At 45.1% G+C, this 15,263-nt stretch overlaps 1 protein-coding gene across 5 annotated transcripts in view; it reads left to right on the top strand.

The window, feature by feature from the left end:
- GRIA1 (glutamate ionotropic receptor AMPA type subunit 1) overlaps positions 1-15,263 on the top strand; it is a 306,659-nt gene that overhangs the window by 256,726 nt on the left and 34,670 nt on the right. For all 5 annotated transcript variants that reach the window (XM_049707791.1, XM_049707790.1, XM_004281007.3 and 2 more), the window contains 2 exons: positions 3,363-3,561; positions 8,817-9,064. In XM_049707791.1, coding sequence (XP_049563748.1) covers positions 3,363-3,561; positions 8,817-9,064 — 447 coding nt within the window. The remainder of the gene's footprint in view (positions 1-3,362; positions 3,562-8,816; positions 9,065-15,263) is intronic.

The raw sequence follows: 15,263 nt of genomic DNA, 5'->3' as shown, positions 1-15,263 counted from the left end.
ACCATTTTAGTTTCGATAGCTTGTCTCCATTAAAGGAAAAGAATGGACTAAGAGTTTTTCTAGGTCTGAAAGTTTTGGTTTCTCACCATGAAGTAGGGTTAGTCTCATCCATTAAACAGAAGTGGAAGACCGAGGCCCAGCTAGACAGGCAGCTTGCCAAGGTTGTGGGGCTGTAAGTGAAGGGCTGCCTCTGGGACGGAGCTGGGAAAATACAGAGTTCTTAGGTAGAGGCCCAGCTTTGCCTGTGCCAGGTCTGAACTGAAGGAGGGGGTTCACTCACACTCAAGTTCCATACTACAAATTGAATACAAATGAAGCATTGGAATCATGTCCCATCTTGAAGAGCCTATTCCCCAGCCCTCCAGTTCTTCCACAATGACAGTTATTCTGCTGGCTGTGAAGCAGAAGAATTTTTCTATGCTACCTTCATTAAGTAGGCAGGGATGTAGGGAATACCATGCAGGGTAAGCTCCTCTCAACATCCAGCAAATAAATACTAAAGAACAGGAAAAAGGACCCGTAAGCCTGGACCTTTCTTGGGAGGCCTTTGAGCTTCAAGAGAGGATCCCCAAGTTGGGATACTTCAGCTGGGTTGCCATCCTGAACACACAGTTTGAAACCATGACTCCAGACATCCTGAACCACAGCAGGTCAGAATTCTCCCGGCCCTGAAAATGATTCCTGGGCTCTAGAATCTAATGTGAATGTAACCATCAGGTTCTAAAAGAGGTGGCATCTGTGCATTCGCTTGTTCCTGAGGCTAACTCTGCACTGGGTGCTAGAGATCCAACATGGCACGTCTCACAGTGCGTGTGGTCTAGGGGTACACCTGACAGTCAATCACACAAACAGATGTCAGACACCAGCTGCAATGTGAGCTGCACGGGGCTCTGAGAGCCATGTGCTTGGATGCTGAAAGAGTGATGACCAGGATGAGGGCTGAAGGATGAACAGGTTGATGGATTGATCACGGGAAAGAGCAGCATGTGGTAAGGGTGAGAGCCTTCTGAGTATAAAGGATCAAACAAATTCCAGAGGGACCAGAGTTACAGAATCCACGTTGTGGGACAGCACTGGAGAGCGGGCCAAGGAGTTGAATCTTATTCCAAGTGTAAGAGGAGGGCCTTGATGGGTTTTAAGCAACAAAGAAACAAGATGTAATCAACGTTTTCCAAAAGATCATGCAGGCTCCCTTGTCGAGAACTGATTCGGCAGAGGAGTGGGAGGATGTGGGGTAGGGGGGTTGAATGGAGGCAAGAAGTCCAGGTCAGATGCCACTGGGATCATCCAGATTTGGAAAAGCAGCAGCATCCTCACACGGGCCTGGACACTTGTATCTGCTGTCTCTTAAGGTGAACAGAGCACTGGACTAGTTATCAGAAGACTGGTGTGATCTTGAGTATAACTGTGTATTAGTCCTGGGGCACTGGGAAAATGATTTTGCGTCTATGTACCACATCTTGCTTGACTTACCAATGGAAGCCATGCATCCTGATCTACTTATGTACGATTTCCAATCACACAGTCTCAGAGATGGGAGGAGTGTTAAGAGGAAGCAGTTGGTCTCTGGTCCCACGTGATGCTTGGCCTTTCCTCTGTCTGGCTTATTATTGTGTCCCCAGCACTTAGTACCCTGGAGGACCAAGGGTAGGCACCAAGTACAACATCGCTATAAACAATTTATCACTTGAACATCTTCAGAAACAGGGACACTCACTCTCATCCCCAGGATAGCCACTGTTGTACTACCCTGCCCGTCAAAAATATCTTCCTCCTATTTAGATAGCATCCGTTTCCTGCAACTTCTGCCAGATGCGCCTCACTCAGGTCACACGGCACAAGCCTCACATCAGACCTTCGGTGAACATCTCTCTCCAAGCCTTTTCTTCCTGTAGAGTCTCCCCTCTTCCTGAAGCTGTTCTTCAAAGGACATCGTTTTGTTGCACTCTCCTGCTCTCATCCCTTTGAACAAGTCTCTTATTTCCCCCTTCCTGTGAAGCATCTAGGAACAGTATTTTCTATATAGCAAGCAATAACAAGTATTCGTTGGATTTCTCGGGGTGAGCACTGTCTGCCTGAAGTGAAAAGGAGTCTCTCAGAAACCGAAACAAAGTAGAACAGACAGGAACATGGGAATAACACACAGAGGGCTGACAAAGTCTCAACAATCAAGCAAGCCAGCAGGCCTGGGTGTTGCTCCCAAGTCAGTAGGACCTGGGACTCTTGAGTTTCCTTATCCATAAAGCTCACGGTTTGGATTGGTGATTGCTCTCGATGTTAAGCATGAGGTTCTAGTTAAGCGTTGTCACCTCTGAGCTTGAGGCTGTCGGAGCACATGTTATAAAGGGCTTAAGGGCACAGCAGCTCCAGGATGACACTTCCTTAATAAACCGAGCAGCATGGAAGGAGTAATGGAATGCAAATAACTTTATCACTATCTCATTGAGTATGGCTCGATGCCATGTCTAGACACCACATAAAATCACCCCATATAATATCTACATCATTGGTAACATCTTTGGGAAGCCCCGGACTTGAAGTCTCCTAGCCAAATCCAAACAATCACAGTGGAACTCTTGGCTGGTCACGTTTCTCTTCACAGTTTTGGGCATAAGAGAGAACAGGACCCAAAAATCAAGGATAAGTTTCTTGTCTCACATATGATTGTCATATTTGCCATTTTGATCCAGATCAGACTATCCTTTGTCTTTTATTTCAGCCAAATTCTCTTTCTCTTTGATAAGGAGGAGAACCGTGCCTGCACTCAACAGTGACATTCCCCAAGGTGGCTGGACGGAGTGCTAGCGTTGTCTTTATTTGCAAAATGTTCTCCCTTCCCTTCCTTCTAATCCATCATTTTGGCGGCCTCTGCCAGCCAGGAGGGCAGTGGCGAGAAGGCAGTCTGGAAACATTTCTGGACATAATCAAATGTGTGCGACATCTGTGTAAATGCATTGCGTTTATATATGTGTGCACATACATTTGGCATATATGCAACTGCTTGTAACAGGATGTTTATACATGTTTGTGATTTTTGCGAGCAAATGTTGACATATCTGTGTCTTTGCTGGCATGTGTCTCGTGTCTCGATGTGTATGTATGTGTGAGAGTGAGCGTGAAGATGTACCTGCAGGGCAGTCTCACCCATGAAGGATGGCAACCCCACAGATCCTTACCCACAGTAAGGAAGGAAAATGCACAGGAGACTCTGACGTTTGGATTCTCACACCCTGCTGACAGAAGAGAAGGGTGCAAGAGGGCCTGACAGCTCTGCTGATGGGCTGGGGCTGGCCCTCGGCCCCTCCCCACAGTCTTCTGTAATTGATTCTGTGCTTCTGACACCTCTTCCCTTTGGGCTGCAGGTCCCTGTCCGGCCGCATCGTTGGCGGCGTCTGGTGGTTCTTCACCTTGATCATCATCTCCTCCTACACAGCCAACCTGGCCGCCTTCCTGACCGTGGAGAGGATGGTATCTCCCATTGAGAGTGCCGAGGACCTAGCGAAGCAGACAGAAATCGCTTACGGGACCCTAGAAGCGGGATCCACGAAGGAGTTCTTCAGGGTAGGGACATCCCTTGTCCCAGGGCACTTCCACAAAAGGGAACCACTACTGTCAGTAAAATATCCTTCTCATTAGCATGAGATTATAGGCAACTGCTTAACTGAGCGTAAGTCAGGGAAACAGACATTTCTCACCTTTCTACGGATCCCTGAGAAACCTTCATTTCTGCATTCATGGAAACTTCAAAGCTCTTGCATTGAATTAGACCCTTTATGTATACCAGTCTGTGCCAAGTTCTCGGAGGGCTGCAAAGGATATGACATATAATTCCCTTCCTGCTCCTATAAGCACCTTCAGCCTTATTAGTAATTGATTAGGAACAGCGAGGAACAAGGTCCCAACCTGATGCCCTTTGTGTCCCCTCCTTGGAGACTTTGATGAATAAGGAGATGTTATATGGGAAATAATGACTGGAATAGGCGGTCTATTAAATAGTGCCAGGAGATACAGAAAATGTGAAGTGGGAGTGGAGGTGGTGGAGATGTCTTGTGGCTAGAGGCAAAATGAGGAAAATAATGTCGACCTCCAAGAGTCATTATGAGATGAAAAGAGATGGACATCTAAAATACAAGGAAACAAAGAACAATGAATGGGGGCTCCATTTCCCATTAGGGCTTCGGAGGGTGTAGGCAATTGAAAGCCATCCTGAAGGAGGGGTAGGGAGGGATTGTGGCCACAAAGGATAGACCTGTAAACATCTCTAGACATCATGAAACCAAGTTAGATCAGGGTACGCTAATTACATTCTAGGCAAAAGGAGCAACTTGAACAAATGCTCCAAAGCAAGAAAACCTGTAGTTCCCTGGACTTTGGAAATGTTTAGCACAGGGAGTTACCATATATTAATCAAATTAAAATAATAAACAATTGCTACCACTTCCTCAGCACATACTATGAACTGGGCCCTGTGCTAAGAAGCACACATTTCATGACTTATTTCATCTCATCAGAGGCAAGTTGGGGATTTGTTATCCCCATTTTACAAAGGAAGCTCAGAGAGGTAAAAGTAATTGCCCAAGGTCACACAGCCAATAAGGAGGAGGAGGAGAATACAGAGCTAGCCTCTGCATCGCCTCGGGCAAGAGGGTGGGGATCCTATGCAGACCCACTGGGTTCTCACTGCAGCTTCATGGAGCAAACCCCAGACTCTGAGTGAACCCACAGGGTGCTGTGTACAGCCTCTTGATCGTGGGCTCTGCGTTCTGTATGACAGGCAGAAGAGGGACCAAAGTCCTAACCATGGCTGATGGAGGTTCCAAGACTAAAATCATTCATTTTCAACATATTGGAGCAAGAAGGTAACTTACAGGTCACTTGGTCAGAGTCGTCATTTTAGAAAGAAACATGACTTGCTTAGGAGAACCCAACCAGTTAGTAGAAAAAGCACTTGTAATCTTGTTACAATTCTCTGACATCTTTAGCCTGCAACCAGAGTATGAAGGAGATGCCTGATATTTGTCCATAAAGCCAGTTCTATGCCCCAGGCCCTGCTGATGCAGTCGGGGAACCACCCAATCTGTCCACTCATTATATACCCATGATCTCCACCCCAGTACATTCGCATGTTACAGCCCCCGAAGCCCCTTCCCATCCATGGTCTCCTTTATGTTTCACCCGTGACCTAAGGCAGAACAGGGGTTGTGTGTCCACGTTGCAGGCAAGAATTTGAGATGCAGGGAATTCATGATGCAAGTGTCCGGGAGGGGTACAAAATCTGAATTTCCTCATTCCGACCCAAATATTCTTGCACTGAACCACACTGTCCTAATGGATGGTGTCATTAATAATTTTTTTTTAAAGATCGCTCAAGTTACTAGATAGGCCCATAGACAAATCCAGTCTAACCCTCCACTCTTGTAGTTGGGGAAAGTGAGGTCCAAAGAAGAAAATGTGCATGTCCTAGCTAATTCAGAGGCACAGCTAAGACTTAAGACTTCCACGTTCTGTTAATAACTATGGAAATACACATATTACTAGCTCTTGTCCAGAGCACTGTGCTAGGCATTTAGAACCAAGGCAGTGCATATTCGACAAGCTCTGTGCCCTAGCCAGGCTTACTTCATTAGACTAGGCAAATAGGTTGTATCAACAGTTCACTCTGATTGGTCAAGAGTGCTTGCCTGGAGTTCTATGTTAACAGGGATTCTGAGGTCACATCGGGCTCAGTATGAAAGAATTCTTTAATTGCTATCAATGTCTGCCATGTATATAGGAAGGGAAACTGGTACCAAGCCAAACATGTATTGGGCATTTCTACCCTAAAGTCCAACCAGAAGAAAAGTCATAATTATTAGTAGTAATTGCACCACTTACGGAACACCTGCTACGTGCCAGGCACTGGGGTATGCCCTTTACCACTTTAAAGTGTTCTATCCTCATATAATCTCCATGGCGACACTGTGTAGTGAGTCCATATTATCGCCATTGTCAGGAGAGAAATACTGAGGCTCAGAAAGGTTATGTTACTTGCCCAGAGTCCTGCAGCCAGTGAAACATAAAGCAGAAAACGAGGGAGACAGCTAGTCGTAGTGTAAAGGTACTAGGGGTGCAATCAGGAGATGAGGTTTTACTCCTCCTGGCCCTGCCACTAACAAGCTACATGACTTGGACAGTTCATTGCCACATTGTGGGCCTCGGTTTCTTCACCTGTAAAAAAAAAAAAAAAAAAAAAGAGTGCTGCTGACCCGATGTGTCCTGTGAGCCCTTCCATCTCTGTGACGCTGACCTTGAGAATTATCCCACCAGGACCTTGGTGGGTGGGGAGACAAGGTCACCTACCACCCCCATAAGGCAGAAGGAGGGAATAGGGCAACAAGAATTCTACTTCTGAACAGTCTGGCTTTTCATCCCCGTGGCAGCCCAGAGCTTCTCGGCAGCCCCAACCCAGAGTCACTTAATCCTCCACCGACAGTTTAATTAAGATGTGTGAAGGGCTGGGGGAGCTGCGGATGAGGAGAGAGATCCAGGAACAAATACCCCAAGCCTGTTTCCAATCCTCCCTGCCACTCGCATTGCCTTCGCATTCCTGGAGATGACATTTTCCTGATAGTTCTACTCTGAGCGACTGTGAGTGCAGCCTTGGCATTGGGGGCACTGGGGTGAGGCTGAGGGGACATATTAATTTTCTGCATACTGTGGCCCAGAGCGCTCTGCAGCTCTGCCTGTCAGCAGCCCAGTGTTCCCCCGCTGTGAGCATCCTGCCAGGTCACATTGCATCTTGCAATTGCCCTGCTGCGTGTCTTGCTGGTTTTGTGCCTGGAAGATGATCCGCAAATCTGGTCACAGCTGAATTTATCTATTTCCCTGTTTCCTGTGAGAGAATATTCAATACGTTGTAGATGCTACGATTGGTCTCGGATATTTCTTTCCCTAACTTTGATAATCCTCCCTCCCTTTTCTCCTTTCTTTTTTTTTTTTTTCCTCACCTGGACACTGTTGCTTGAATGATAAATATTCACGTAAAGAACCAAATATTTCAAGCTAGCAAGGAACGTAAAGGTTACCATGTCCAAACTCCTTATAGAACAAATGAGGAAAGTTAGCAATAGAACCAACACTATCACCCAGGGTTCCTCACCCCCAGGCCAGTGTCCTTCCCAGATTGTAAACCATCTAGTGAAACAAATCATCTCATTTATCTAATTATAGACTATCTTACAATTCACTCTACCGAACGCTTCCCTGACATTCTCAGTAACGATCTCCATTCATTTTTCCTTGAGACCTAGAGTTTTTCTGGGTCCAAATATCTTTATTGGCTCAAGCAACAAGCTAACTGCATATCAATATTTTGCCAACGCTTGTTGATATCAAGAAAATAAACCTGATACTGTGTGCAAAGAATAATGACATATTGCATGTATAATGATAATTTTATACTAAAGAAATCTGTAATCTATATATCAACCACTAGATTACATAGGTGGCCTAACTCTAGTAGTAACTGTCTTTAAAAAAATAGTCCCTTACGTGAGTTTAACACTTGTCCATTTACAAAGCATTTTCAAAAGCCAGATACCAGTAGCCCTAAAATACATCTACCTGTTGGGGAAAGGATGCTTTTTAGGAAGAGCATCACATGTGAGAGGGTGGATTTGTGGTCCTAGACCATGGGCCCTCACTAAGAACCTACTAGATAGATGCAAGGTTAGACTCTGTGCAGGACCCACAGAAGGGAAGACGTCCCCTACCCTCAGGTAGTGTTCACAAACTTGAGACCTAAGCCCAGGTGTGAATGGCTCTCAATCCTAAAAGTCTAGCTTGGACATGCAGTGAGTGCCTGGACAATGTGTCCTAGAGGAACATCAGTCCTCACAATATTCCTTCTAAAGTGAGGGCCACACAGCCCATACAGATGAATCACCTAGGGAACTTCTGAAGAAGATTTATTCTAGGCTCCATCCAACACCTGCTGCATCAGAATCTCTAGGTTTAGAGCCAGGGGGTCTGCATATTTACAGTCTCTATACATGATTCTGGTGCCCACCAGAGTTTGAGAACTACTGTCCTTGGAACCGAGATAGTCTCAGAATACGCAGGATTTGTTCTGATCTGTGAGATGCTGAGTAGGATGTGGCTGGAGAGAACCAACATATCCAGGGGAGTGAACAAATGAGGCAAAGTCACAAAGGAAGGAAGGCCCAAAATGAGTTCAGGAGGAAATGAGGAAAGCAGCTTGGCTGGAGGTAGAGGCTTTTGAAATGTAAGCAGAAGACAGTATTAAGTCCCAAGTTATTAACTTGATCAGACAACAATTTGCATTCTGAGGGCCAGTCTTGCAATACGGGATGACTGGAACTTGGCACCTATGATCTATTAGAAATTCTTTAGTGTTGTCCTTTAACGATGAAATCAGACTCCACCTATATCGTCAGCTCTCCACTTCTTCAGGGCTCTGTGAATATGACCTTATTGAACAACAGATAGGTCCTCTGATGTCTTGAAAAGTCAGACAGAGCCCCAGTTTCTTAACTCTCCCCATATTTAAGAGGGCTATAACTATCAGCAGTAATTAAAAGATTCTGAGTTCTCCTATTCATTCTGTATTTGCAAGATATTTGTACTTTGAAGCCTACTGGTACTAATTAGAGCCTCTTATTTTGCAATCACCGATAATTTGTTTCTTCCTGAGCTCATCTCGCTCATGAATGTGTGATCAAGCCACACTTGGCTCTTCATTATTGTGTGTGGGCCGACCTCCATGCCACCACGCACAGCCAGCGCTTAATTCCAGCTTCGTTCCTGTCCCCTGCCAGAGGTCTAAAATCGCCGTGTTTGAGAAGATGTGGACGTACATGAAGTCAGCAGAACCATCTGTGTTTGTGCGGACCACGGAGGAGGGGATGATCCGAGTAAGGAAATCCAAAGGCAAATACGCCTACCTTCTAGAGTCCACCATGAATGAGTATATTGAGCAGCGGAAACCCTGTGACACCATGAAAGTGGGAGGTAACTTGGATTCCAAAGGCTATGGCATTGCGACGCCCAAGGGGTCTGCCCTAAGGTAAGTAGCCAAGATCTGCTTCCTTGGTACTCCCTCTCCCCTCCCTACCTCAGAAAGGAAGCTGCTGTGCCTGCCACATGGCTCCAGGGCCACAGTGGGAGCTGTCAAGAGGTCTCTTCTTAGACACCTGTGGGCCTGGGAGATACCAGCCACCCAAGACCTTCAGCCCTGAGGTTGGAAATTGACCCGGTGGCCTCAGCTTGCTCTGACTGTTGCTGCCCATGTGTCCCCTTCCCACGCCTCGCCTTACCCCTCCAAGTGGTAAACACTGATGAACCTTGTGTTTCTGTTGTGTGATCTGTAACACACCATCCTTTACCAGACACCTCCACATCCTACTAGGCCACGAACAGGGCTCTCCAGCAACCTGGATTCTTTGACAGCAGGTGGTTTGTAATGTTTGTCTCCAAAGAAGCAAGTACATGGTCCAAATGAAATATCAAGTCATGTGAGTCCTGAGATTCCAGCTGTGGAAATCAAAACAGCACCAAGCGAGTGGTCGCACCCATTCTTTCCTAGATGCTGATGTCTTTAGCAAGAAACAGGTATTTAAGTAAAGAAGCAAAGTGGACTTTATTTTCACATAAAGAAGCTCTGGTATACATTCCAAACAGCTAAGGCAGAGTCCTGTAAAATTAAAGTCAAAACACCTAGATTTAACTCTGGGATTTACTACTGACTGCCTTACAAAAGGTGAGACATATCATCTCCCGACCTTCAGTATCCTCATCTATAAAGAGAGGATAACCATCGCATCCTTTCCTAGGTCCAAAGTGGTTTTAAGTTCAAATGGGATCATCTATACAGAAGGTAAATGAAAGCAATAGTGTAATGTCACCTGTAAGACACTGTGTCAATTACAGAGTGATTAAATCACTTTAGGGAAGGGTAGCATTCAAGGAAAGGTGAGACTGTTTTAAAAGGTTGTAAAAAGATGGAGAGAGGTTCCTAACCCATTTTGACATGACAGCCAGAGCCACCTCTGCCTCCACTTCATTCATTTATTCCAATAATATTGATCCCTACAACCTTCTAGGCACTAGGCTAGGAGCTGCAGCTACAGTTTGGGGGTAAGACATACATAGTCCGGGTCCCATGGAACTACATTCTTGCAGGGAAGAAAGGCATTAAACAGATGATTATTGTTTAATGGTTCATGACAATTATGATACTCTATAAAAGGGGACCTAGAGGACACCTACTTCCAGCAATTTGGCAGAATAAAACCCCCACTATTAAACACCTAGATATGCTGGAGAAAGATATAACAAATACACTTTTAAATGCAAGTTAAGAAATCTCTAGGTCAAAAAGGGAAAAGGAAACCAAAACCACAGTAAAAAGCATAAACTAATTATTCTGGGTCTGCCCTAAGCAAGGCAAAGTTATAAATTATGTGACAACATACATGAGCAAGAATAAGAAGTACAAGTAAAAACATAAAAGTAATCAAAAATACTTTTAAAAGAAAAAGACACTATCATAAAAGATAAGATGTATTTGGAAAAGTATCAATTAGGACTTACAGAAGTGAAAAAAAATGTAGTCATTAATATAAAATCTCAATTTTAAAAGAGTTAAACAGCAAATCAGAGTTGAAGAGAAAATTAGTGCACTAGAAAAAAATAGGAGACGATTCCCTAGAATATCACACAGAGAGATAAAAAGATAGAAAATATACCAAAGAGGCTAAGAGACATGAGACAGAAAAAAATGCCAGGTGCGTCTTCTTTAAGTTCCATATGGAGACAAGAGAGGATGAAGTAGAGGTAATATATGAAGGGAATTTTCCAAAATTTATGGATAACATAAATACTCAGATTCAAAAATTATGAGTCCCAAGCAGGATAAACAGATGAAAATCAGCAGCTGATTCAACTGAAACTGCAGAACAATAAAGACACAGAGAAGATCTCAAATACACCCAGAGATAACAAGGTCCAACTGGTGTGCAGGATAGGTAGGATGTGGCTGAGAAGACTTTTCCAAGGATGCTTTTTTTCGAAGCTGAAATATGACAGATTAACAGGAGTTAACTAAGTATAGTGAGGGGAGAGGAAGAGAAGAACAGTCCAGGCAGAGGGAACAGAACGTACAGAGACTCTAACTAAAAGAAGCTAAGTACTCCTGGAGCACGGGTAATAAAGAGGAGAAAAGTTAAGCTACGATTGGAGAATAATGAAATGCAGACAGATTTTGTAAAGGATTTTTGTCCTTATTTGAAGAGCAATGAAAATACATTGAAGAATTGTAAGCAACTGTCCAAATATCAGGAAATAACGATATCTGTAGGAGTGTAAAAATAATTGTATGTGACCTAATAAAGGGAAACCAAACGGCCCAGTATTTATTAATCATGCATTTTTGTCTGCAAGAACTTAAAAATCTCTTTGTACAAGTTTAGGCAAAGTTCAAAGGGGATTCAGAGGATAGTGCCTGGCAAGAAAAGAAACTTTTAGGTACTTATAGAACATCACCCTAGAAAGGCCCAAAGTAGAGAATGAGTTCTTATAGGTCCAGGAACACGAATGATGCTGCAGTATTACAATTAATGAAGGCTTTATGGGTCAGGGACATCACTTGATCTAAATATTTAGATGCAAAGTTGAAAAAAAAAAAAAAAGGCTACAGAAGGTGACACGATTTGCCCACTCAATACATTACTTCCACCACCCTACCCTATCCATGGGTGCCTGGAACATGGTGACAAACTCAGTAATGTGAACGTAAATCTCCGGTCATCTGGGACTCAAATTACTTCCCACTACGATAAAAGCTACCATTGAGTGACTGCCTACCACATGCCACATGCTGTGCTATGTGCAGTGTTTCCTATCCTCTTAATTTCCCTATGAAGTACCATTATCCCCATTTTACAGATGAGGAAACGGTGGAACAGAATTAAGTTACTTGACCAGGTGGACACAGCTAATAAAGGAGCCAGATTTCAAGCCCAGTCAGTCTGACTCCAGAGCCCGTGGATGTACTTACTCTCTGGGCTGGGCATTATGACTGACAACACTGTTAAAGGCAGGACACCGAACTTATGCCAGGTTCCCAGCACCTATTATACTGGGCAAACAATCACCGTCAACTCAAAAATTAAAAATGCAGACTTTTGGAGCCCAGGGCATCCACTCACCACTCTGAAGGCAAAAGATAGTGACAGTGAATGCTCACTTTAATGCCCTTCTTTAATGCACCACTTCTTTGAGCAGTAACACTGCCTTTATGGGTTTTGCATGCCCAAAGATTCTTTCCGGTGTAAATATTGAAAATAGTTCAACTCTATAATAAATAAATACCTAATTCTATTGCTTACATCTCTGTGAGACATAACAAGTCATTTATTGATTTTGAGAAAGAAAGAGAAAGGGAAAGAGACATGAAAAGGAACATCTTCCAGATAAGATCACAGATGGTTGATGTGCAAGTCAAGAATACCTAAATGGGGCTTCCCTGGTGGCGCAGTGGTTGGGAGTCCACCTGCCGATGCGGGGGACACGGGTTCGTGCCCCGGTCCGGGAAGATCCCACATGCTGCGGAGCGGCTGGGCCCATGAGCCATGGCCGCTGAGCCTGCGCGTCCGGAGCCTGTGCTCCGCAACGGGAGAGGCCACAACAGTGAGAGGCCCATGTACCGCAAAAAAAAAAAAAAAAAAGAATACCTAAATGGAGCCCACATGGCCCCAGCTCTCTCCCAGTGCTCCTTTCTCTCCATTGGCAACCTTTATGAGAGCCATGGGGCTCCCTGACTCGAAAACAGAAGAGCAACGCTCATCCTAAGAGAGCCTTGGGTTTCTGGCCTGGGAACGTCCCTCTTCACCTACTTCTCATCTCAGCAATAAAAGGAGTCATTCTAGCAACCAGCAGTGTAGCGGTCCCATGAAACATATCATTGCAAAACGGTTACAGAAAATATGAGTAACCACACATGCACGCCCACAGTCCAGCCCGGCTTCCTTCAGGTCTCTGTCTCACATGCCCCCAAATGATGCTGACTCCCCAAGTCATGGTCAAACACCAAAGAGTCATGGCAAGCCACATGCCACAGACACATGTGCCTGATGCAACAATCTTAGATTCACTGGTCTGATCCCAGCAAACCATTCTGCATGACAGAGGTGGAAAATGAGGAGAAGAGTGAAGGGGTAGGACATGATACCTCTGTTCCCCATTGAAAAGGGGCTTAAATGTGCTTAAAGAGGATATGGCAGAGGAAATCAATGTTGTCTTCAGATTATTTAGAATTGTAGAAAATACTTTTCAAAGACCATCTAGTCATTCACAAAGTTGCAGACTCTTTAGGAGTGTTTTACACTACAGACCTTGCAAACTTCTCTTCTGCCCTGTGAAAGGTGGGGCTTTGGCTGCCCTCACAAGGCAGATGTGCTCCAGACTTAGGGCCAGTGCCCACAGCCAGAAAGGACCTCCCTGGCGGTCCCCTGCACCACTCTCCATAAAGCCAGACCTGACCACACCTGTGGGGCATTCGCTCCCTTCCAGCCTGCCTGGAAAAAGGTCCAGGTTCCTCCAAGGCAGATCACCCAGCTCTGCCCCAGAAGGTCAGAGAGCTGATATCTAAGGCCCAAATGTTCCTCTAAAACTTGCCAAGTCTACTTGGCAGAGGCCAGGCTTGTCCCTACAGAGCATTAAAAGGCTGTGGCAGTGACAGAATGGCATTTGTCTCTTCTGCTCTGGAAACAAATACTCAGGAAGCAAGGTGGTTCCGTGCTTGATTTTCCATTTGGACAGGTGGTGTTTCTTTGAAACAGATGCTGTTTGTTGGCCGTCACTGCATGCTTGGGATTGGGTGAGGGGCTGGATTTCGTTTCCAAAGCCCTGAGGTTGTGGATAAAGACCTACGCAGCCAATGCCGGTCACTAGGGAAAGGGAATAGGTAAATCCACTAATTGTGATCTATTGGCCCTTCTGTTGCCAACTCAATGTATCTGCTGGTCTGAACTGAAGTCTCTTGTCTTTATTATGATAAAGACTCCCTTCAGTTAGAGACGATGTATTCAAATTTCCTAACTAAGGGAGCATGACCCCTGTTTTACCCATTCAAGAAGGAATCCACACCAGGTGGGCCTGAGTTAAAATCTCATCTAATGACTCTCCTTCACAAACCATCTATCGGGAGTTTAATGGATTTGCTAAGAGTTATACCCTAATCGGGACATTGGTCAAAGTCTGGTCTTTAACTGTGACTGTGGTTCCGCGGCGTCTTCTCTGGTCCCTGTGATCATGACGTGTTTGTGTTGTCATGTGTCTTATCCATGCCAGACGTGTGAGCCAAGGTGACAGGAGGAGCACAGTGCAGCCTTCTCCTACAGCTTAGTGGGTGCGGGTCTAAGACCCACTCCCTGGGCTTTGCATGCAGCTTCACAGATTCCTTTCCAAATATGTATCTTCTCCACACAAAGGACTGTGTGCTGCACTTCAGGGGGCAGTGGTGAGAGGGAAGCGATCCCAGCCCCTCAGTGATGCACAGTCAAGCACAGCTCATGAGCTGTATTACACAGATACCCGTTATTCTGCTCAGTGCCCTAACAGATCCGGGAACACTCAAGAGGACAGTCCACATCTGAATGGGAGGCTTTCCAAAAGTTTCGAGGCCAAGGTGACATCCAAGTTAGGCCCTGAAGAAACTGTGATAGATGAGAAGTAAGGACAGGGAACTCCAGATGGAGGGGACAGAATAACAACAAACACAGCGGTGGGAAATCATAGGGCCTGTTTTCAGGAACAAGAATCCACTTTAACTAGAGAATGCATTAATAAGTAAGAGCGACTGGCTGTGGTCACAGTGCAAAGGATTTCAAAAGTCGCTCTATTTTTTATCTGATGTCAGTAGAGGTCATGGAAGGCCACTGATGGAGGGACCACGATCAGACAGACTCCCGAAGATGATGCTGGCAGTGGTTTGCGACGAGAACCAGAGAGGAGGCTCACAGGCAGGGAGGTCATTTAAAAAGCCATTGTGGTCATTTTGGGAGGCGATAATGAACGTGGTTACAGATCATAATGAGATGGGGACAGATGGAAGAAGCGGCTCTATGTTTGTCATCAGTCATAGCCTTTCCTTTAAGACTTGGCAGTTTGGGAAAGAACTCTGTTATGGGAGCTTTCTGGGACTTCTGTGTTCCTGCTTCAGGACTACCCAGGTACAAAGTGATTCAGGCAAGGACAGAAAATGG

Source organism: Orcinus orca, chromosome 3 (assembly GCF_937001465.1).
Source record: "Orcinus orca chromosome 3, mOrcOrc1.1, whole genome shotgun sequence".
NCBI classification, from domain to species: Eukaryota; Metazoa; Chordata; class Mammalia; order Artiodactyla; family Delphinidae; genus Orcinus; species Orcinus orca.
This window is presented reverse-complemented; position numbering and strand designations above follow the sequence as displayed.